The sequence below is a fragment of the Opisthocomus hoazin genome, chromosome Z (genome assembly GCF_030867145.1).
Source record: "Opisthocomus hoazin isolate bOpiHoa1 chromosome Z, bOpiHoa1.hap1, whole genome shotgun sequence".
Taxonomy (NCBI): Eukaryota; Metazoa; Chordata; class Aves; order Opisthocomiformes; family Opisthocomidae; genus Opisthocomus; species Opisthocomus hoazin.
In genome coordinates this window covers 75,313,206-75,336,692 of record NC_134454.1, presented here as the reverse complement: position 1 = coordinate 75,336,692, position 23,487 = coordinate 75,313,206, and the positions used below count along the sequence as shown (strand labels likewise).

General features: G+C 38.9%; 1 protein-coding gene across 1 annotated transcript; it reads right to left on the bottom strand.

Moving 5' to 3' along the window:
- Positions 1-1,535: 1,535 nt before the first annotated feature.
- Positions 1,536-22,348, bottom strand: C9 (complement C9). Its single transcript, XM_075410591.1, has 12 exons — positions 22,240-22,348; positions 16,926-17,043; positions 16,104-16,251; positions 14,588-14,735; positions 12,808-12,946; positions 11,390-11,608; positions 8,768-9,008; positions 7,230-7,358; positions 5,048-5,226; positions 4,614-4,842; positions 3,616-3,795; positions 1,536-1,716 (listed from the first exon to the last, which is right to left on the bottom strand). Exons 1-11 carry the CDS (start codon positions 22,314-22,316, stop codon positions 3,635-3,637), a joined length of 1,788 nt encoding a protein of 595 aa, XP_075266706.1. The 5' UTR covers positions 22,317-22,348; the 3' UTR covers positions 1,536-1,716; positions 3,616-3,634.
- Positions 22,349-23,487: the final 1,139 nt, after the last annotated feature.

The window sequence follows — 23,487 nt, the reverse complement described above, 5'->3', positions numbered from 1 at the left end:
GTCAGCATGACTGATCACACTGAGAGTTAAATCTCAGACTATGGTATATTTGCCTAGGCCTATTCCCCTTCCCCACACCCTTTTTTTTTTTCAACCCAGAATGTGTTTGTGTGTGAAGCTCTTGAGGAATTACACTGTCTGCTAGGGATTTGCTGATATCTGACAGCTCTGCTTTTGATGAAGATTCCTGCTGTTTCCACAGTGAGGGAGTAACACCAGATCTTCTACCAAGAGCAGTTTTATTCAAGGTATACAGTGCAGCAAAGTATGTAGGTACTAGATCTGAGGCTCTCTGAAATGTCGCAGGAAGACCGCAGGGATGCTAGGTGTGTGTGTGCTCTATTCATTGAGAAAATCCTGCTTTTGCACTTGGGAACATCCTTTGGTGGAAGCCTATTAATTACTGGAAGCCTATTTCCACTTCTGTGGTGTGAAGGGAATTGTTCATGGTGGTAGGAACCAGTGAAAGCCCTGTTTTGGTATCAGCCTTTGTAGCACAGGCTGTGATTCACTCTCTTTGGTTGTCAGTACACTTGCACTATTTGAATGCTCTCCCACTATAGGGGCCTTGGAAACAGTTCTCTCTCCTGCTTTCTTTTGTGATGTTTGGTCTTTGGTACTCAAAGTCTTCAGGGTCACTTGTGGTGACAGGAGGGCAGGAGGCAGGTAAAGAAGGTTCCAGGAGACTCTTCCAGACCCGGACTGCAAGTATGCAAAGGACTGATTTCATTGATCTAATGGCTTTTACTATTCCTGTGTTTCCAAACACTCAGCTCTCATACACCTTTGTTCTTAACTTTCAAAAAGTTATCTGTTTTTCTATATCTTGCTTCCATGCAAATGTTCTGGTGTTTAGTAGAAGAGCTAAGTTAGCATTAATATCTTTTCCTCAACAGGGACATTAATTTCTTTTTGTTTTCACAACTTAGCTGCCTTTTAACATGAAACTTGTTTGAGAACTATCCTTCCTCCCCACACCAAACAAGTTTTCCAGTAATAGTCTGCTAGGTTCAAAAGTCACTGAAGACTGACGGGTAGGAGCAATCACAGTACCATTTCTTCTGCCTTGTTTCCTTTGGAAGATTTGCTAAAAATCTGGATGGTAATGTAACAACTATTCTATCCCTTTGTAATGTCAGGATACAGTGTCAGGTTATTCAGCAAATGTTGGGACGAGTAAGGGTAATAATTCTAGTAAAGGTGCATGTCTTCATAAACAGCCTAGTTATTCAGGGCATGAATTAAATGTAAGATGTGGGGTAGCAAATAAATCCATGAGGGCATTCTGCTGAAGGCATTGTCTCTCCCAGGTTCTTTACTAACTGTGTAACATCAATCAGCTGATGTTGCCTGCATTCTTCGGATACTTATGATGGATTTGAATTCTTGAAAATCAGTATGAAAACATGGTACAAAGAATTATGGAAAAGAAACATTGACAAGGGGACACCATTATGCCATTGACTAACAAAAATAGATAATTCATGCTCTAATGATGGCCACAGAGAAATGAAAGATGGACAACATCCACTGCATCAGCTCATCTCTGTTATGATGTTTATTGGTATATTACTTTATTTTGATTAGCGATCATTTAAGCTGCAGGTGCTTTTAAATCATGGCGTTCCATTGCTCTTGGGTAGCTCTTGGGTAGCTAGCCGGCCAGCTGGCCAAAACTATGGTTTGTAGAAATGGTTTGCAATCCGTTATTGTCTTCTATAAAAGGAGAAAAAATAGTAAAGAAGTGGTAGAAGGTACTAGCTATGACATATATATTGGTCAAAATTTAAGTGAAATAGCACTCTCCTGGCTTACCAAAAACATGGTTTCACTGTGTTTCAAATATGACTGTAATGTGAAATAACTCTAATGAAGTGTGAATCAAAGCACATACTGTGATTTTCAGAAGACATAAGTATCTGACTTCTGCTGGAAGAGTGAGTACTCAACATGTCTGATATATCAGGAGCTGAAGCTCAGTTAGCTTTTTTCAAAGAGCTTTTACCGTGCCGTACCGGAGGAAACGTATCTGAATTCATATGTATCATGAATAATCATCATGGTATTCGCTGTCATGGCTGAATAGAAACATGTCAATGATAGAGTGCAGGAATAAAATTAGAGCTGCTTACGAGATTGGTTTAAAATAAGACCAACTTCATTGGATTAAGCAAAGGTGAAACTGATACTCTGTTTTTAACAACAGGGCAATAGCATCGACCTAGGGAATGTCCAGGAGTAGGGAAACACATAGAAATACTTCCCCAGAACACTTTCCCATCCTGTAAAAACTGATGCTTTAGAGACATGTTGAGGGAGCATGATTATTTATACGTTTGAGAACCTTCCATTAGTTTCTGTTGAGGTTTTTAAACTGCATATTTACTTTTGGTATGCCCACTGTGTGAGGGACTGCTCTTCAGGCTGTTTTTGATCTGACACTGGGTAGTTTTATTTAATTTCCCCTACTTGTCTTCCTTATAGCGCTCTAGATTTTCCAGCTCTGTATCCTAGTCTTCTCTTAATTTTCTTTCTTCCACCTGTGGAATAACTTACAGAATAAGTAGTTTTGATAGCCTGGAAATGTGTTGCTGTAGGAAGCAGTTTGTACTTCTCTGCTGTAGTGCTAGATGGCTCATAAGTGTTTATGTCTTTCTGGCCATGCTTTCTTCAGAGTGCTTCACAAGCAGAATATTAATATGAACTCTAATGAAGCTGAGAGAGGGCAGGCAGAGAAGAAATCTTCTGATACATATTTTTGGTGCAGATAGAGGTCATGTTGCGAGACTTACCATCAGGGTGTTGCAGTGGGGAAACACTCAAAATCTTTGCCCTATCTTGCCACCTCTTTGCTTCTTGTGGCTTCCCAGAAGAGAAGGAACTTATGGTAACATGTTAAGCATAAAACCAAAACATTTCCTCCTGGGCCTGAAAATTCTTACTGTCACTTCCAAGTGGCATGCAAGCTTCTTGTTCTCAGTAGGTGAAGACAGTTGAGACCATCTTGCCATTTCACAGACCAGAGCATCTGTCCTCAAAATATTCCTTTTTTTTTTTTTTGTTTTGCTTCGCAGTGTTATATTAAAAATTAAAAGAAACTGACAAAACCATTTAGCTAGACGTTTTCTTAAACTATTTTTTCGGAGCTAAAAGTTCAAAAACTGCTAGAATAGTGGCTTTTTTGTATTTAAGCATTTGATTTATCAAGTAAGAGAATTCAGATTCCCAAATGGTCTTTAAATCTGTTTTTCTGGAGGACATGTCTCTTTCCCTCCCCATAAGACATAAGTTTTTTGATGGAGAGTTTGACTGGAGATGAAATATGGATTTTAAGAGCTGGATTTTTAGTCTCTTCTTATCCAGAATTCCATGTTACTCTTGAGTTCTGTGATATAACATTACTTGTCAAGACATTCAAATTCAAATCTAACCATTCACAAATTTGAGCCACAAGGCTGCTGTCTTTAAAAGTGCTATCAAGTCACAAATTTAAATGAAACATGTAAGTGGACTTACCCATCACTTCTTCAACTGTATCACTGAAATGCGACAAATATTGGCCGACTGCTTATTCTAAACAGCAATAGAACATTTGCACGTAGAGAAGCTGCTTACCTGTTTTTGAGCAGCATAACTATTTTGCTTCTCCACAGGGCCGTTTTTCAATGCTTTCTCCCTGGCATGGTCTGCCACCGGGTTCTGGTGTGGGATTGTTACACTGGCGAGTTCGAGTGCTTTCTCCATTGATGCAGGTGGACCAGGCACTCCAACAGCTCCAGCCTCCATCAGTAACAACTAATATAAAGACAGCATGGTAGGATTAGTCCAGCATCTTTCTGTCTTCTGTGCAGTGACAGAAGGATTAATTAGAGCTTTTTACTTGGTGCTTTTGAGGTTGGACAAGGCAGGCCATGATTCAGTTCTTACATTCTCAGTTATGGTGACTCTGCAGCACCCTCCAGCATACATCCCATGACAAAGAAACGCCCTTGTCAGTGGCACTGCTTAAGAGCCCAGAGGTTTCAACATTTTTGTGACCCTAGGAAGCTGCCTGAATATCAAGTTCTAAGGCTCATTTTGGGCACCTGGGCTTTAAAAACTTAGCCACAGGGAAGGAATTTACCACACAATAATTTTTTTACATAGTCAGTCGTGGAACTGCATTCATCTCCCTCATCTCCTTTGTGGACTAATCTAATATTAAGCTAGCACAGTAATTATGAAATGTGATCGTGTGTTAGCAAACACAGTGCCTTTGCAGGAAACTGAAGACAAAACAGCTTACGACGTGATGACATTGCTGTTGCCTGAAATCAACTTGCCGTTACTGCTCCATTCTTCAGTAATGCTCCTGTTTATTTAAACAAACTTGGTGTATCATTTCAAGACACAACAAAGTATGTGGAACAATGAACTCTAATTTAGAGTGCCCTCTTTATGGAAAGAATACATTAACTTACACTAACTTCCACACCATATACCTATGAGATTTGACAGAAGTGGATATAAGGGATTACTATGACAGTGTTCTGTCCTTATGAAGGCTCAGTTTGTCAGGAATTGTTCACAATAACAAATATGTGCATTGTGGTCTGTCTGGAGTATTTACTAACCTTTAATTAATGTAGATTTGGGAATCTGACAAGCAATTCCCTTAAAGTAGCTCGAGCACATGCATGTACAGGCTCCATCGACCAGCACAAGAGTGCCTCCATTTTTGCAGGGTTCACATTTGCACACACTGTATTCAGTAATGTAATCTTCAATTGCTCTTTCCAAATTTCGTTTCTTTAAATATGCATCTCTTATTTTAACTGGAACAAGTGTATGTATTGGAGAAGGCTGTAGAAGAAAATAGACAGTGCAGAATAGACTTTTCTGAAGTTCTGAATCCTTTTGATATACCCTCACTAGAGTAAGAATCTGAAGAAATTGTCAAGAAGAAGAAAATACCTGAAAGATCATGATAAACTCGGAGTCTCACTTCCATCTTAGAACAAAAGCTTTCAAACTGTAAGAGCCATCGCTTTAAAGAAGTTCTACTTACCCGTTGCTGTATCACTACTGGAGCATCAACCAAAGACTTAGCCCACTGTATGTAATCCTCTACATCAACCATTTTTGATCCTCGCAGTAACATTTCTTTTATTTTAACTGAGAAGTCAATCGTCCCTCCATCAACTAAGGAAATGACATCGTCAATGACAGCATCATCCTTAAGTTCTGCTGCAGAAAGAGGAGAAGATGAAGAAGAAATTTTAATGCTCATACATCTTGAAGAACTGTTGCCTTTTCAGTGCAACAAGTCCATCTCTATAAAATGGCCATAGAGCAAAGAACCTTTCACTCACTGGTTTTAGTGGAACTGAATTTTTCTTTGCTCATACCTCTTATGAGGGAGGAAATCTTCTATTTCTCAATTAAGTTAGAAAACCCTATATCTGTAAGGAAAAGATGTGTTATGGCATGAGAGACATTATGGAGATCATAGCCATTTGATCACAAGCCAAAAATAACATGAGTAATGCTACTGAGCTGAACTGGAAAAGGGTAGGAACTGCAATAGTAAGAGCTTCTGGATCATAACTAAAACACAAGAACAGAGCACTGAAAATATTTGCCTCTTCTGTGCTTGGTAGTATATCTCCTTGCCTTTCACAGTTTTTAGGTCATGGGATCAGACTCATCTCTAGACACACAAAGGAGCAGACATGACAGGCAGGGGAACACAAGGAGCCTAATTGGAGAAAAGGAGCCCCTGCCTTGACTCCTCCCAGACCCGTCCCAGCAGAGCCATTAGCCCCACAGGACGGTGCTGAGAATGAGTCCACAGCAAGATAAGTCAATGAAAAGACTCTCTGGATGTGAAGAAGGGCATTTTGGGATTGCACAAACTCACATACTTAAAGTATATTTAGGGGAGTGCTGTTGAAGAAGTAAGGGGGGATCAAGGTGGTTTTGGGAGAAAAAAGCATGGGAAAACAGAGGGATAAAGGTAAAAAAGGGGACTGATTGCATTAGGAAGGTGGCTGATCAGTGAGCTTGTCTGCCATGTACTGTCCTTGATCTTTGCGGTCTGTCCTGGCTTTACCATTACATTTAATTTCTAGCTATTTTCATGGCTGAGGAGAGTCTATTCTGCATGCATGTGTGTATATGGAGATCTGCGTGCCAGCAACTAGAGCTGGACAATGGCTGATAGACACCTGGTGTTTGTGGTGCAAATAACTGGAGTGAGTGAGGATACATATGACAGTGTGTGATCACCAGCAAGTATCAAGCCAGACTAGCAGGTGAATAGGGTAAGTGGCTTGGGAGCCATGTATATAAGTGGCCTAGATTTGTACGTGTCTCTAGAGTGAGACAACTGGAGGAGCTGGCTACTGCAGTGACCAGAGATTCTAAGCCAAATACTGGAAAGACCCCAAGCTCCTGGCATTGACTGAGACCTGTTTGCATGTGAGTGAGTGTCTGTATAAAGCAACTGGAGATAAGAGGATCCAAGGGCCAATTGCTGGGTAGACTGAGCATCTAAGGCCAATTGCTGAAGGCATCCATAGTGTGTATTGGGGTATGTGCGTTGGTGTGCATGAGGTGGTCTGTACCAACAAAGAGAGTGGAGCTGTGGGCCTCGGGGTGTTGTATATCCAGGTGCCAGCAACAGGGGGAGGCTAAGGATCTAGTTGCTGGTTTGACTGAATGTCTAAGGTCAGCTGCTGGAAGGACATGTATTGGCTATATATATTTTTTGAGAAGGGGCTAAAATACCTGAGGGTTATGCTGCTTGAGCACGACATCTGCTCTAGATGACCTTGCTTGAGCAGGCAAGTTGCACTAGCTGGCCTCCATAGGACCCTCCCAACCTCAGCCATTCTGTGCTTCTGTGGTATTTCCCACTAACAGACTTTCACCCTGATCAGATGGAGCAGAGAACAGGGTGAAGCCATCAGTGCAGTTTGTGTTTGCCTGAGTGCTGTGCTTCTGTCCATATTGACCTGCATGGCCAGCAATGTGTGTATGTATGTATGTGTTTGTGTGCGTGCCTACTGGGAACACATGTTCAGCCTGGCTTGGCCTGGGAGCATGTAGGTATGACAGCCTAACCTCTGCTGGTCTACCAGATTTGTCCTTTCCCTAGCAGCAATAACTATATTGATTATAAAAGGGGAAGAAACTGGTATCGTCTTTCCTTAAGCAAAAGATTTAATGTAAAATAAGGACATACTTACAGTTTTCCTTCACATGAATCTTTTCACATTTACCACTATCAATATTGACATTGGCATGTATGTCTTTGTATGCAATATTGGCATCTAAGTGATAGCCGAGACATCTTTTCACATCTTCTACAGTGATACCTGAAAGTGGGAATAATTAGGTGATTAAAGGGATTGAATGACCATAAATATTGTGATATTATTATGCTTGGAGAATAAATTTCAGGGCTACTGGAAATGCTTCTAGCTTTCTTCTTCCCATTTACCTTCTGCTTTTTCCTCTTCCATGAAATGAATGGAAGGATGATTGTATTTGAAGTGCCTGAACAGAGGCAAGTGAGATCTACAGTGACTAGGAAAATACCCAAACTCTCCAAAAACTGATTAATATTTTCCTTCATCTAGCTGAACGCAGATGTCCCTCAAGAGACCACTCTTTCCATATATTCTACTGAATTTTGACTCTCTCAGCTGCTTATCATTTGCTCTTTCTGTGTGCTAAATTACTCAGTCCTCCCAGTCTCCCTCTCCCAACCTCAAACACATTTCTCCACTTCTTTTTCCCATGAAGTTAATTAACACCACTAATCTCTTACAAGACTCTATTCCCAAAAGTTCCAATCCTTCCCTATTCGCTACTGCCTCCAACACCTCCTTTCTATTTATTAAACTCAAACCTATAGTCTGGAACTTCACTTGTGTGTTCAGAAAGGGTTTTGCTTGAGATTTGTTCTTAAAAAAAATCCAGCACCACAATCTTCATGTGCTGAGCAGAGCAATACTGGGGTATGTAAGAGACATCTTTGCCCTGCGTCCCTTTGCATAGGTTGAATATCTAATAGTAACGTTGTTGTTGGTGCTCCATGCAGCATGTACTTATTTTCTGATCTCCAAAATCAGCATGAGATTTACCTTTTCTAACTTTATTCCAGAATGATCACTTTAATCCATCACAAAACCACATATATCTGAATAGTACATGAGGGAGGACTAGGTTACTACTTTCCTATCTCAACCAGCACAAGGAAAAATACAGTGTGGATGTTAAAGTCTATAGAAACAGTTTCAACATACTTCAGTGCTGCATGTGATTTCTAGGAGGTGCTTAAATTAATTCCATATTTTTTTGCCACCACCATATTCTTAGAGTGATTGTACCACAATAAGGTATCAACTAGCAAACTGGATTTAAGGTTTAGGCAGATTTTCTAGGCATTGGGGACAACTGGTGAATCATGTCACACCAGTTAGTATTACTAATATTTTGAAGAGTTTTGTTTCAGATTTTTTTTTTTCCTCAGTTACAGACCAAAAACAGACTTTACTAATGCTGGAAGTTACAAAGACTGACTCTCATGTCTGTTGAACTCGGGTATTTCTGTAATGTCACTGGTGTGCCGCAAGGAGCACACACGTAGCTGTGCTGATCTCAGTAGTGCTCCATATACACAAATTTGCCACATACACATATCTATCCTCACACATCTCTTTGCATGACTGGAGACTTGGTGATAATCTGCATACCACAGCAAGGCCAACAGAATGCATACCTATTCGAGACATAGCGTAATCATCCAGCACGTACACAAGTTCATATTTTCCTCCTACAGTTCCAGAGACCGCATAATGAGTTCCATAATCTTCTAGGAATTTGAAATATTCCCCCTTATCGTATACAGCAGGTAGAAAGTTTATATCATCAAGGAAACTATCTGTGAGACGGACATCACGACTCCTCATTTGGAATCTTCCGAGCTGAATTTTTCCTTTTATATGGAGAAACGTTTGGTTCTGAGTGCAAGGAGAAGAAAGCAGGTGAGAGTGCCACTCTGGTATGCAGCACAGCAGGAAAATCTGTTGTATTTTGCTGATGAACAAAGTGCAGTGCTTTTAAGTATGGTATTCAATCTAGCATTTTGGAACGGGGACAAAATTCTTTAATTCAAATTGAAAGTTCTCCAATTTAAACTGAGGAAGCAGCAATAGGTTTAGATCATTTCAGTTCTTCCAGTTTTGCAGAACTCTTCCCTTACTAATTTCAGCAAGCCCTTTGTGATCTATTTGACAACAAGGTCTTCTTTTTCAGTACCATATCTACCAAAATTGTTTCTGACTTTCATAACATTAAAAAGTAATTCCATATGGCTCACCAGATAACAGAACCTGCCCACAGAGGTCAGCTGGAGTTTTGACTTTGTTTATCGTCAGAGCAGAACTAAGTTCTCTCTTTTTTTGGATCACTTCTCTGTTGTTCTCAGACTGTTAGAAGGAAGGGCACAGCTCCAATTAAGCACAAAAAAACCAAAATAACATCATAAAATCATAATTAATGAGGAAAAATCCCTTTGAGTCATTTGACCCATACATACCTTCTAACTCTAGGTTTAGTGACTGGTATTTTCATAAATTACACTGCAGATGGTTTTATATCATAAACTAAACTAGGACCTAGCTGCTGCCCGTAACACATGACATCTTGTGAAATTGTTGCACTTTAGACTCTAAGCCAACACACGCCTTCCAAACCCCATTATTGTCTGCAGTACTTATGTGACTCCCTTAACAGTAATGCCTAACAGGAGCTGCGTAAAAGGGGTTTAGAAACTGACCATCACATTAGCTGGTAGCATTTAAAGGATCTTAAACTTCTGACTCTGATGCTGCTGAGGAACGGCAGAAACACTCAGGTATCTAAATCTCTGTGAGGAAGTTTTTGTAGGTGCAAGTAGTCATGCCATCCAGCACGTACAGAACCCCTTACTCTTCTGATATTCCCTAAGCTGCTCCTGGATTTAACTTACAGGTGACCCCTGGAGAGTTCTTGACCAGGGACTGCCACTCCACTAACCTGCAGCAGTGTCTTTGTGGTGATAGACCTCTGCAAGTGACAGATCATGACTCATTTTCTGAGCTGATCTCTGAGCAAGAATTTGAGGCCAAAACTCCTATTGCAAGCCACTAGACTACAAGTAGATTGCAATATACGCTGAGCTACAGAACTTGATCTTTTGTGTCTGTGGAGATGAATGCTTTGAAATTGAAATGGTCTGTTTCTGTTCCAAGAAAACTCATACCAATACGAAGTCAGTGCTGTATGTCATCTTCTCTCCATAGTACAGACATTTCTCTTCCACATTACTTTAATTAATCAGTTATAAAGTTCTCTTAGTTTTCCCTCATAGCCATTTGATCTCCAGAGCTCTGAAGGGGTCTTAGGCAACAAGGCTGACAAGAAACTTGAAAGATTGAACCAGTTGAGGCAGATGTAGTCTTCCTTCCATGTGGCATTTCAGCTCTATGGAGTTGATGTACCTTGTATATGATGGCATGCTATGATCACAGACTTTGGCATATACGACAGGAAAGGGTATATATGACCTGGTCCACTAGTGCCCAGCTGCTAGATTAGCCATAGTATCTAGCATGCCTAGCACCATTAGATGCTAAGGCTACTTCTTTACTGGTAAATAAACTGGTATAGCGCCTTTCCTCTGTCTCAAAGGGCAGGTAGAACAGTATGGCTTGTGTGCACCCCCAAAATAGGCTTGCTTACTCCAGACTGCCTGCAGGGAACATTCCCTTTAAACATGCAGGATGGGCATTGCTGATGAGAGAACAAGAACTGGCCCAGACCAAAATCACGGCGGTGTGCTAGTAAAACTACGGATTATCGTGTGCCGGTGCTAATGCCCATGCCTCTTAGCCCAGGCTAGTTTATTAGTACAGACATATGTGAATAGCTGACATCCGAACTTTCAGTTATTATTATGCATGTCTATTTTGTGTTTACCTAGTGTAAGCCTACTCAGTGGCAATTTTTATGCCAGGACTTGACCTAATTTGCCCACACTGCCCTAGATCAGAGCTGCTCTCTAATCAAGATGAGATCAGAGATTTTTGGCCCTTTCTAACATCAAGCCCTTGTTGAAGATGAGGATGGTAATTAGTCAATGGTAGATAGTGGGGAAATGAAGCTACATTCAGTTACTTTTTGGCGACGTCTGAAATCTTAACCGTATTATTGCCAGTATTTCATTTTTGTGAATAAATGACAGAAAAGCATCAGGCAACTGGAATACTTAGAAAGATTACTATTGTGTTATTCTAACATTGTGTAAATTTTAATGTTTGTAAAATAGTTAGAAGAAACCCTTTAGCTTGATTAAACTTACCCTTTCTGTGGAGCTTTTCAGAATAGAAGTTAAACTTGAATTCTTGCTGTAGTAATACTTGAAATTTCCATCTGAACCATTCTTGTTACTTCCTTCAGTAGGTGTGTATTTCAGAGACAGGTCAACATTAAAATGTTTTTGTTTATCTATGTAAACCTCTCGCAACATTTTTACACGATCATGGTAGAACACAGATGTGAAGGTTTTGTCTGCTTTCGTCTTAGTGAAAGGGTTGTATGAGAAAACAAAACAGACAGTAATAGAAAAATCTAGGTAGCATTTTAAAGTTGTATGTTTTAGATAGCTTAGCAATACATTTTCTTACAGCTCTTTTTTCTTGTAAAAGAAAATAAATGGAAATAAACGGAAATAAATGGAAATACGTCCCGCTCCCGAAACCACTTTGTCTGGGTCAGCTCAGTGGTTCAAAACTAAATAGAAAACTGCAGTGATAATATTTCAGTGAGTGTTAAATCTCAGCTCATAACACTGTCTAAGTAATCTATGTGTGTCAGCGGTTCCTTTACATATAAGGAGTAGTAGTCTCCAGTTCCTTCCTGGAACGCAGACAAGATCTACTAATAGGTCCCAACATCTGAAATAAATCCAAATTATTATTTTTCTTTCTTTTCCTATAGCAGGCAACAGCTAATTCAGAATAACTACTTCAGTATTGTTTATTTTTTTATACTTTCATACAACATAGAGTTTTAGTAAGTGAAAATGGCTATGCATCAAAATCAAATATGAGCAATGATCTCTCGGTCAGTTTTATTCATTTTGTGCAGGACCTGGTTTAAATTGTCATTGTTCTATGAAGTTCCTACTTACAGTGATAGGCAAAGCATTTGGTAAGCAAAATACTGCTTTGATTTCTGAAATGCACGTGACACTCATGTTTCTAAGACCATCAGCATTTCTGATGTTCAAACCTCACTGGAAGTCATAGTCTGAATCTCAAAAGCCTATTAGTTTTTTTCCAGTGGGAAAGAGAAAGTCATCACTGATTAGAAAACCCAAGCAAGACCAGAGAGTCATAATATTATTCCTGCCTTTTTATCAATGCTCTTTGTGTGTCCTTGAAAAAGTAGCTTGATTGCTGCTCTGCCCAGTAAATATTAGGTATCATATTCTCTGTACGTGTCCTGTTTGTCCCATCTGCTGGCATTGTAAACATTCTAGAAAGATAGTTTCGTTTACCGGGCACAGGTGCAGCAATGAAGCTGTGGGAATTCATCTGGTGCAACTGAGCTTAACTGCCAAAGCAAATGATAACATAACCTGTTTCCCTCTGGAATTTATCGAAAGCTTGATGCTAAAAAGGTGCTGCTGCCTGACTCAAAAGATATTCTGAGTCTTCCAAGAGGATGTAATTCAGTTAAACAGACCCCAGTTTGACCAGAAGGACTTAGACTTACATCATAAGTGAGAACACCCACGTTCCATGGCTTGCGGTAGTATGTCCGTGTGTTTCCATCACGCACCCTTTCACAAAGACCATTGAAAAAGTCATTGTCAAATGGGCTGGCCATTGGCTGCATCCCTAAAATGTTGATTCTACAAGAGAAATATAGCAGAGGTTACACTTCAAAAAAGAAGGTGTCAGGACCCATAGGCTGTAGACAATGGTATTATGACTGGATTCAGTAAGAGGTGGAGACTATAGCTGTGAAACTGAATCTAGTTTCACCACAGCAGCTTGTCTCATCTCTTGTGGTTCTCTCATCTGTGTAATGTAGATAATGATACATCTTTTAAACTTTAAGGCCCATGTACGAGAAAAAAACAAATAAAAGACAGATATGAAACATCAAACACAGTGAGAGCCTTATGAATAACAGGAAGTAAATAACATTTCTTCTTGACCAATGTATTTGTGAGGAAGCATTCCTTACAGATTTAAACCATCTACTTTTAACCTGTTTTTTTTAATAACTTATATTAGTTTGTTTGCTGGTAGGAACTTTGGTATCAAGTGTGTACAAGACCCATCAAATCTGTAGAAGGAATGTAAAGCTACTCCTAGCATTGTCTTCACTCCCTGGTGGAGTAATAGAATTCCCTGGAGCAGAGGAGAAGAAATCTGAACTACTACAAATCCAGAGAAGCGGGCATATCAGCTCTATAGTTCTATGCATCTACATACCAATGTACAAGATATACTTCCAAAAATAACTGCTCCTTGAGGATTCTATACAATTTTTTTTTGCCTTTCTATGTCAGTTTCATAGATTTGAGTCTTTCCAGTATTTCCAATATTTATGTCTGTTACATGTCCATATGCCTATTGGAGTGTGGTTATCATTTCATCAAAGTTGCCAGTGTCACTACTGCACATCTATACAACATTTTCTCATGGAAAAATTTAGTAGTTGATCATAACAGAAATAATAAAGAAGCTACTTCTAAAAATGCCTAAGTACCTGGCTTGCTTCCCTATGCTACAAGGGCAGCATTTTTGCTCTTGTGCAGTAATACTATTATCAAAATTAAAAGAAAAGGATGCATACTTTTCATTTAAACAGAAGGTGGTGCTGTAGTATACTTTTCATTTGTTTCAGTTTAGATAGCTGGCTTCTAACTCAATTTGTAGATAAGCAGTATGTTACACTTTCCTTTTATTTGAAAAGAAGGAAATCCAGCAGAGTGTGAGAACAGAAAGATTAATTTTATTCTTAGATTAATGAGCAAAACTCCTGTAAACAATGAAGATTTAAGAAGTGGGGAATGTAATACGGGAAAAAAAGCTGCAAGCTGAGTGTTGTTGCAGTAAGGTATCACATTGTATAAATAATCAGGATACATTTTCTTCCTATTGGATATGCATGTTAGTAAATTAATTGGGAATGGCTGATTTGTTATAAAATATCAGCTGAAACATATATATATCTGTAAGCTTTACATTTAAATAATAAATATTGTAAGTATGTTCATGTAACTTCTACATATGATTCTGTGTATTAACACAATTATTGATTTATTCTGTCTGTAGAAATATTTAATCCTCCCCAAGTAACCAAAATAAAACAGCAGTTTTGTGTTCTTCCAAAAGCTATGTAGTATTTCTGAACACAAATGTGAACAGGATTCACGTTCCACATTTAGGAATGTTATTGTGCTGCAGTGTTTTAAGCTGGCTTTGGAGACAGTCTTAGACTCTTCACAAGGCCCAATACTACTTTTTCCTTCATTACATACCCTTGCCCTGCAGTCCTGCCAACTTCAGACACATCAATATCATGGTTACGGCATGGTGATCGTGGGTCGGATTCACAGTTATCTTCATCAGAAAAGTCTCCACAGTCATTATCTACGTTACACACAAGTCGTCGCTTTATGCATCGACCTAATCAAAGAACAAAACATTGGATGAATGCACTTTTTTCCCAAGAGGGACTTCAAATGACACCCCAGCTACGCTTTCTTGAGATCTTCCTCTTTGTATATTTATTTTATTGTCACAAGAAATTCAAGTATTATACCCTGCCTCCTTCAAATGAAAAAATACCCCATACTACTATATATACTTATGAGTTCACTAGGATGGCTAAGAAAAATAAGTGACAGAACTGCTGTCATTTGCAGAAAGCTGTTACTTCCTGTGATTTTTTTCTATATTAATCTTTGATTAATAGTTTTTTTTTTCATTTTTATTAAGAGATTATAGGAAAATATTAATTCAACATCAACAAACAACTATTTCTAAATTGTTTGAATTGTTGCTATTTAGACTGTATTATTTGGACACTGTCATGTCCAAAACTATAGTGATTTGTGATCTAAATCAACCACGAAGTAGCAGTTGTCCTGAGGTTGCATATCATAGGTTTTACAAAGACTGATTTTTTTGTCTAAAGGATTTAAAGATTTGGGGTAAATTTAGCACTAGCATAATAAAACAACACTTCTTGACACCAACTGCCTCACCTGTAAGTGCCACACAGTGGCTGTGAACTACTAGTTAAGCACATACTTTCTGATTTTAATTCCTCTACTTGCACTTCACAGTATTTTTGACAAAGACAATACTGACAAAGGCTTGAGACTCAAAATTTGCTTACCATCTTTCCTCTTCTGTTTTGACTAGTTTTATTACGATTAAATTTTCCTATTTTATTTTGACTAATCTTGAAAACTATATTCATTCATATGCCCTGCATGTATCAATTCACAAATTTGCATCTTACTTTGGATCTAGAGGCATTCTGGTGTCTAGCATCTATCATTCCACTTTGGTCAGTTAACCTCCCTATCCATTTTTTAAAAATTCCTTTAGTCCTAGTTTTTCCCATTGATTTTTCATAAAACATAGTGATTCTGTAGTATGTGGAGCAGTTATGCTAGAAGAAAGGACACTCATAGTGTGGTCAACTTATAACCATGGAGTAGAAATTACAGGAGAGAAGATTAGACTAGATGCAAATTCTAATGGGAGATGAGATGAATGTACCCTTCATCAAGCATTGTTCCTGCTGTGGTTTTGGTGCTGTGACTTTGCAACACACCTGTCTGCACCCTGGGGACTCTCTTTAAACCCTAGAAATAAGACACTGCTTCAGGAAATAATCCCGAACTAGAAAAGCACTGAAGCATATTTCTCTTCTTGTGTATGTATTTTGTCTTCAATGGAAAGTGATTTGACTTCTTCAGAACTAAGCGAACATGGTTTCCTGAGTTATTGCATAACTCACTATGGCATGAAAACAAAACCTACCAGAATTGCACTGGAAGTCAGTACCACAGTCTGGTTCTGGTTCTTCAGGACATACTTTGCTGATTTCACAGCTTTGTGTATCTCCTAAGGTCTCCAGGCACGGTGTTCCACCAAACTGCCCAAATCTTTCAATACGTCTAGAGCGAAACTTGAAGAATAAATAACATTATTAACATTGCTTAGAGAGAAAAGAGAACTACCAGAACTGTAGCACTTCCAGCTGGACTTAGAACTTTTCAAAATGAAGCATCTTTAGTGAAATTTTTGGTTGAAAATCCATAGACAGAGCTCATGGTATAAAAGAAGTGTACAGGAACATTGAACTAATAATAATGTCTTAGCCAGTATGTAGAGATGCTTACTTTTCACTGTTTGGTTTATATCACTATTTTCATTATTTTCAATCCAGGAAGGAGGTGCATCATACATATTTTGTATGCTTTCAAGTCTTTCATTTTTTTGAAGTCTCATAAAAAGAACTCTTCTAAAAAAATAAAAATCTGCTTTTGAAAATTTGGTTTTTATTTAAAAATGAAAAATGTATTGAAAAGTAATGCTCTTAATAAAAACATCCATATGGCTAAAATAGATAATTTCTATCAACAAAACATTTTGAATGAGAATGCTTGAGCCATTTGGTAAATCTGGATGTAATTTTCTCTTACTTTTATGGCTCCAGATCTGAAATGATTATGGGTTTCATCAAATCATGAACATACAATATTAAGAGTTGCAATCTGGTATTTTCCCATAACCAAAAGACAGATAGATGATGTTGCTTTAGTTGTGGCTTTGGAAGAAAAACTTCCAACTATAGCTTACCCTTTGAGAGGTGCATGGGTCGCAGGGCCCCCATGTGCTCCAGCTGCTCAGCTTACAATCTATCGGAGATGGAGCATTCAGTTCTCTTGTTCCCCTGTGGAGAGCTTTTTCTGAAGAGCTGTCAAACAAAACATTCTAGTACAATCCTGAGCAGTACACTAAAATCACATGTGAGTTTATATTTAAACCATAGACCAGTATTTTGGAAGCATCCTCAGGCTGTTTTCTGCTTCACTTTCATAGCAGTACTTGGTAGTAAGATGTATAAGAAGCTGCCTAATATTAAATTATCTGGTGATTTAAAATTACTTTAAAAAAACTTTGAAGACGTAATAAACCAGATATTTTTCCTTTTCTTAGATATTTTTGCATACTCATACTCTTCTGGTGGATCATACTATTGAAGAGAATCAAATAACAATACACAGAGAACATCTGCAGTTCCCTTATTCAAACAGTGGCTGTATTCGCCATACTTAAAGATCAAGACAAGGCACAGCAGCACATCTCAAATAGATGTAGGACTTCAATACATGTCTTTGTGATATTTTGGCTTATTAACTTGAGTGGGGTTGCCCTTAAGCCTAGATAAAAGCTTAAATGCTTTCCTGAGTTGAAAGAAGGCTCGTAAAGAAAGGTGTTATTTGCTAATAGGCCAACATATAATTGGGAAAGACAGACAAGTGTTTAGCTATCTCAGTATTCTTCAGCTTGCCAAGTCGAACACTTTGCCTGTTCGGTCTATATTTGCTAGAGTGACTTTTCATTTTGGTGCCCATGGTATTTAAACATACCATGTTTAAATACCATGAAACTCCTGGCTCTCAGTAGGTGAAAGGCCATCACTTTACGGAAATCATATTTCTTTGAGGCACCCACAATGAGACATTAAAAACTTATGCACAGTAGGATTACTTGTTCATTTTAAAAACCAAGGCCAATAGTTTACTTGTGACCTTATCTTCGCTGGTAACAACGCTGGAAAGCATGGGAATGGAGGAGCATGAAGTCCAACTTGCCTGGTTTGGTCTCTGTAATTTACCCCAGTTTGGCCTTTCACGCTGAGTATTCATCCACTGTGAAACAACTCTTTCTCTGCACTGCTCCAGGTTAATACTATTGCCTCTGCTCTACAATGGGACCTTCTTTGCTGAGCCCAGCTGGTTGGCAGATCTGCAGGTCCCACAGTGTCATGTATGGGCTTTTGTTGCAGGCAGGGCCTTGCCCTCCACTCTTTGACCCCCTTCTTCCTTCGTACAAATATGTCAGGAGTCCAAACAAATATAACCTGATTCCACAAGATTGAGAAATCTGCAGTTTGGACAGGGAAGATATACCAGTTGATTCAGCTTTCTTGTACCATTTATTGTATGTTCAGGTTACATATGTAGTAAGGTGTTATTGAGATGCTAAATTGACCTATGTCTCTTTCCAGCTATTGAATCTTAAACAGCTCAGGGATCACAGGGTAGTTGTGCAACTTTTTATACACTCAGCTGACCCTGACTGGCTCTGATGCCTCAGACTTTTCACTGTCACACACCCCAGCAGTAAACACGCACCACAGCTGCTGCTGGAAGTATCATAGACTCCCACTGTCTTGCCTACTGCTCCTAAACAACTCTGTTCCCAGAATTCTCCTGACCTCAAGATAGGGCCTGCAGTAAATGGATCCTTGGCTGAGGACGTTGCTTTTAACAGGTGGGATTCTAAAAAAAAAGAAACAATAAAAAGCACAAATACACCCAATATCTGTGGACAGCAGAAATGAGATAAAGAATTAAGGATTCTCTCCACTCAATAGGACCTCTTACAGTCTTAGCAGGTAGGGAAGTGTGGAGCTTTGCTTTGTGCCTGGTACCAGAAACTGGGGTAGCTGAGAGAGAATGCAGATCCAACCTTGTGATAAGTCCATTCTACACAGAATTCCCTTTGATTAATTCTCCGGTGAACTCAGCACCTAAGTGAACAACCCACATGTTGGCAGCTGAAAGTCCTGGGAACTTGGGAGATGGCACTGAATACTTGCCTTGTTTTTACACTTCCCCCTGACCATCCTTTAATGATCACTATCAGGGATAGGGTAATGGATCAGCTGTCTCTTTGCTCTGACCCAGAAAGATTGTGATTAGATTCATCATAGTACTTTTAATTGGAGCCTTTTCTTCTACTTTCATACAGCCACTTAGGGCATAGCTTTCTTTCTCCAGTGCTGTTGAGGTTTACAGATCCCAAACCACTCTGCAAGGTGTGTGTATATTGCCTAAGCATGCATGCTTACATACATCAGAATGACACTTCAGCCTGGGAACTGATACTGAAGTTCTGCTTGCAATCACACCTACTCTGTGTTATATTAAGGTTTATAACTCTAAGATAAGAAAGAAAGAGAAAGAAGCATCTTGTAATAACTTCTAAAGAAAAGGCTAAGTCCTAGAAGGTAATTATATAGAAGATGGAGGCACCAAGCAGAAGTTGCTTCAGGGGAAATGCCATCTGAATATGAAAAAAACCAACATTATCATGAGAACAATTAAGTATTGGAATAGTTTACCCAGGGTAATGGTAGAACGTTCCTCACTAGAAATGCTCATGACTGTTTGACAAGATCCTGGACAACCTGATCTAAGGTCCTGCTTTGAACAGAACATTGTACAAGATCTCCAGAGGTCCCTTTCACCTTGGACTTTTCAATGTTTTCTACAGTTCTATGAAATTCTGGAAAGTTGTAACATATCTGAAGTTTGATGCAGCCTCCAGCCTCTTAAAAAACCAATTCTTTTGCTTGCAATTAGCTCATCTTACAAACACTTCAGCAATGCTACAATTTACTGTAACTTCATAATAAGCAGGCAATGCTTTGAAAAGTTGCTGTACAGTATTCTATTAAACATTTTTCCACCACTCAATATGACAGTCACATCAATGTTGGGAAGAAATTGAAATCTACTTGTCTGGCAAATGGATGAGAATCAGTTTGTTCCTTCCTGCATCTGTAAAGATGGATGCGTATATGACCCTTCCATGTCCTTACTGATGTAGGAATATAAATCTCTGAGTAACAACATCTATTCTGGCATCTTGGGTTGAAGACTGACAGGTTGTCCTTAAAGATAGTAAGAACAGGTACCCTTAGACACTAGACCTTAAATATATATTGAGGCACCTAATAGGATTCGTAAAGGCAGATCGTTATCTTATTCTTAGCAGTTACCAGGTTTTAGGTATTGTAGAAGTTTATATTGAAATGCATCTCTCAACTTTTAAATTTCTATGTTAAAAATGCATTCCAAATCCCTTGCAAGCAGTAAAAACAAGATATGAAGAGCGCTGTCTAGGAGTGCCTAAAGGAGCAACCAGACTCAAGATAGTACATATCCTAGTCAGTCTCCCAAAAGCTCCTATAAGTCATTATTCTGAGTCTAAAATAAAAATCCCAGGTGGGAAAGGCTGAGCTGAACTTTTCAATGCAAATGGAAGTCTTGCCATCAACTGTCTGAAAAACAGAGTTGATGGTAGCCTTTGAGCTGACTTTCAGGTGGCAAAGGTTTTCACATAATCCCCACTGAGAAACTTCTGCAAGAATATTCATTGAGTGACGTGCATGCAGCCCTAAGCCCCTTCAAGGTTCGAGTACAAATCTCACATAATTTGCTGCAGATCCAGCTTTAGGGTTTTGGATTTACTTGAGGTTAGAAAAGAAAAACAAAACAGAAAAAACTCATTACAAATGAGTCTCATGAACTCTGAAACATCAGCAGTGCATTCACTATCCAGATTGATCTGGAAATTCAAATGGACATATATGGAAAGAGCATTTTATTCAACATCACTGTTTGGAAAAAACAAAGAGAGTAGGAGAACGGGCAAGCTTGTCACCTCCACATTAAACCCAGGAAGAAAGAGTTACTGAAAAATCATGCTGAAACAAAAGATACTAAGTCACACAATTTAAATTGGAGAGGAGGTAAGAACAGTTCAGCTACTGAAGAATGTCACTGAAGGTGGCAGTTGGGAGCAAGAACTTCAGAGACAAGTGTGGAAAGTGAAATACCTTCTTTACTATCAATTATTGGAAAGGCTTGAGGGACAGAAGAGTGTTCTTCGGAAAGGAAAAGCCATTTCACAATCAGTACACAAAATTGCTTGTACCTTGTCTTGGATTGCACAACACTCTATGTACAACCACAGGCCACACGGCTTTGGTGATTTGTTGTTGATCTGTACTTCAAAATATAGAGCTGTTCAGTTCAACAGTTACAAAACTGATGACTCAAGAAAAAGTCTTGGTTTGACAGCACTGATCATGAGAGAGGACGCAGCTCTTTTGAATTTGGAGACATGATAGCATGATATGAGGGTATAATTTCACCACCTCTAGTTGCTAGCACCATCGTGAAGCTGCATAGTCTTTGGTATGATGTGAAGTCAAGCTGCCTCCTATGGACTCTCTATAATAATCATATCTGTTGGCTGGACTGTTTCTAGCTGAATATATCAAACCTGTGCTTTAATAATAATAAACATCAAAGAATAAGGAGAGAGTGAAGTAGCAACCTCTATAGTTTTGAAGGTTGCCCTTCAAAGTCTGTTCAGGTATTTCGAGAGATAATAGCAGCAGCCACCCTCGGGCCTAAACATATGTGCAAGAGGCAATACTTGGTTGTTCAGCTAGCATTCACATGTTATTGCAAAACACTTCATATACTGCAATTTAAGTCTTAAAGCAGATGGATCCCAATTAGTTCTTGATGTACATATGTCTATTATGAGATTCACATTCTTTCACCACTTAGTACTGACTATTCTCATAAATGACAGACTAGGCAGCTCTATTTCTAGTAGCGTAGCTCTTCAGTTGTTTTCTCATGACATTTCTGTAGGGACTAAGCCTTTAGTTCTCCTTCTAGTGATACGGTGAAAAACCAATGACTATATTTCTAAAGAATTAGAAATAGGCAGCCTAGGAGACTTTGAATAGGAATAGAAGTACTGTCAGCATAAAATTTTGCATCTTCAGAAACAAATAAATTTAGATTAGATCATATTTTCACAGTCAGCATGCAATAGAAAACAGTTGCGTGAGCTCCACCTTCCTGCAAGAACATAGCTTCAACTGCTATCAGTCACCTTTATTGTGCCACATACATTCAAAACCAATGGATAAATCATTTCTATTTGACTCCTTGAAATAGAGTATTAGTTTCCTTTTTCGTTGGATATCCACCATTAGAAATGTCTGCATTGGAGGTTTATGCTCTGTGTTGGAGAAAAAAAACAGTATGAACATCTGCAGAAGACCAAGGACACTTACCTTCTGCTTTCCCCCAAAAGCGAGACAGCCACCTCTAAACTGCATAGTATGGATAAAAGCTGCAGGATAATGTGCATGCTTCTCGTTTTGTAGCTGAATAGACAAGAATTGCCATGACTGAATTTGTAATTTCTTTATTTGTTCCTTTTGTTATTTATTACCAAGAGAACAAACAAAAAGCACTGCTTACGGAAGAATGCCAGTTACTGGCCAAAACTGCTTTACGGTAAGTGCTCTACAGTCCACTTTTCAGAAAATTCCACTTTTTCCTGCATGGAGACTGGGAAGCAGTGTAAAGTAGTTTCAAGATTAAAAATAAATTAGTTTTGTTTACTAGTACCTTTTTAATATGGGAAAGACATTTTTTATTTAGAGAACAGTTAACTGCCTACTCAAAAGCGGCCATAGCAGTGACTCGTGTAAGTAACAAATAGCTCTGCTTTAGGAACCATTTACAAGAGCAAGTTCAGCATCCAGTGTCTTTGGAATCTTCATTTGGAGTATTGGAGTCCCAAGATTCCTTTTTCTTCCTCCCCCAACCAATATAAAAGAACATCACACATTTTTTTGTGGTTTTGAAGGAGCCTAAAACTCTTCTAGCTTTCATTCTGTCACCAAAACCCAAACCATAAGCTGGCTCTTTAGAAGGGCATTCCTATTCAGTAGTTTGCTATAATCCAGATTTAAGGCATCATGTGTTGAATACAGTCACAAGACAGAAGTAACTCATAAATAATCTGCTGTTTAGCAGTTAAGAATTAAGTATCTGGACAGAAGTTTAAAATAATCATCTAATATAAGTATATTCTAAATTACCATCCGTAAGTAGAAAACTTTGCTTTTAATTTTTTCTGTTCCCCCATTTTTGTGGTGGAGAGAGTACTAAATTACATGCTGCCATGCAGCCAAAATAAAATTAAAAAAAAAATCTGTAATTCTTCGTGAAGCACCACAAGACCTGTATTTGAAGCTGGATACCACCTCCCTTTCAATGAGTTGTTTTCAATTACAGAATCACAGAATTGTAGGGGTTGGAAGGGACCTCTGTGGGTCATCTAGTCCAACCCTCCTGCCGAAGCAGGGTCACCTACAGTAGGCTGTAGAGGACCTTGTCCAGGCGGGTCCTGAATATCTCCAGAGAAGGAGACTCCACAACCTCCCTGGGCAGCCTGTTCCAGTGCTCCGTCACCCTCAGAGGGAAGAAGTTCTTCCTCATGTTCAGACAGAACTTCCCATGCTTCAGTTTGT

Coding starts and splice junctions, on each gene's coding strand:
- C9 (XM_075410591.1), bottom strand. CDS start 22,316: ATGCACATTATCCTGCAGCTTTTATCCATACTATGCAGTTTAGAGGTG. Junction 12,947..14,587: donor GGCAGGACTGCAGGGCAAGG/GTATGTAATGAA, acceptor TTTCTCTTGTAG/AATCAACATTTTAGGGATGC. Junction 4,843..5,047: donor CAGTAGTGATACAGCAACGG/GTAAGTAGAACT, acceptor TTTCTTCTACAG/CCTTCTCCAATACATACACT.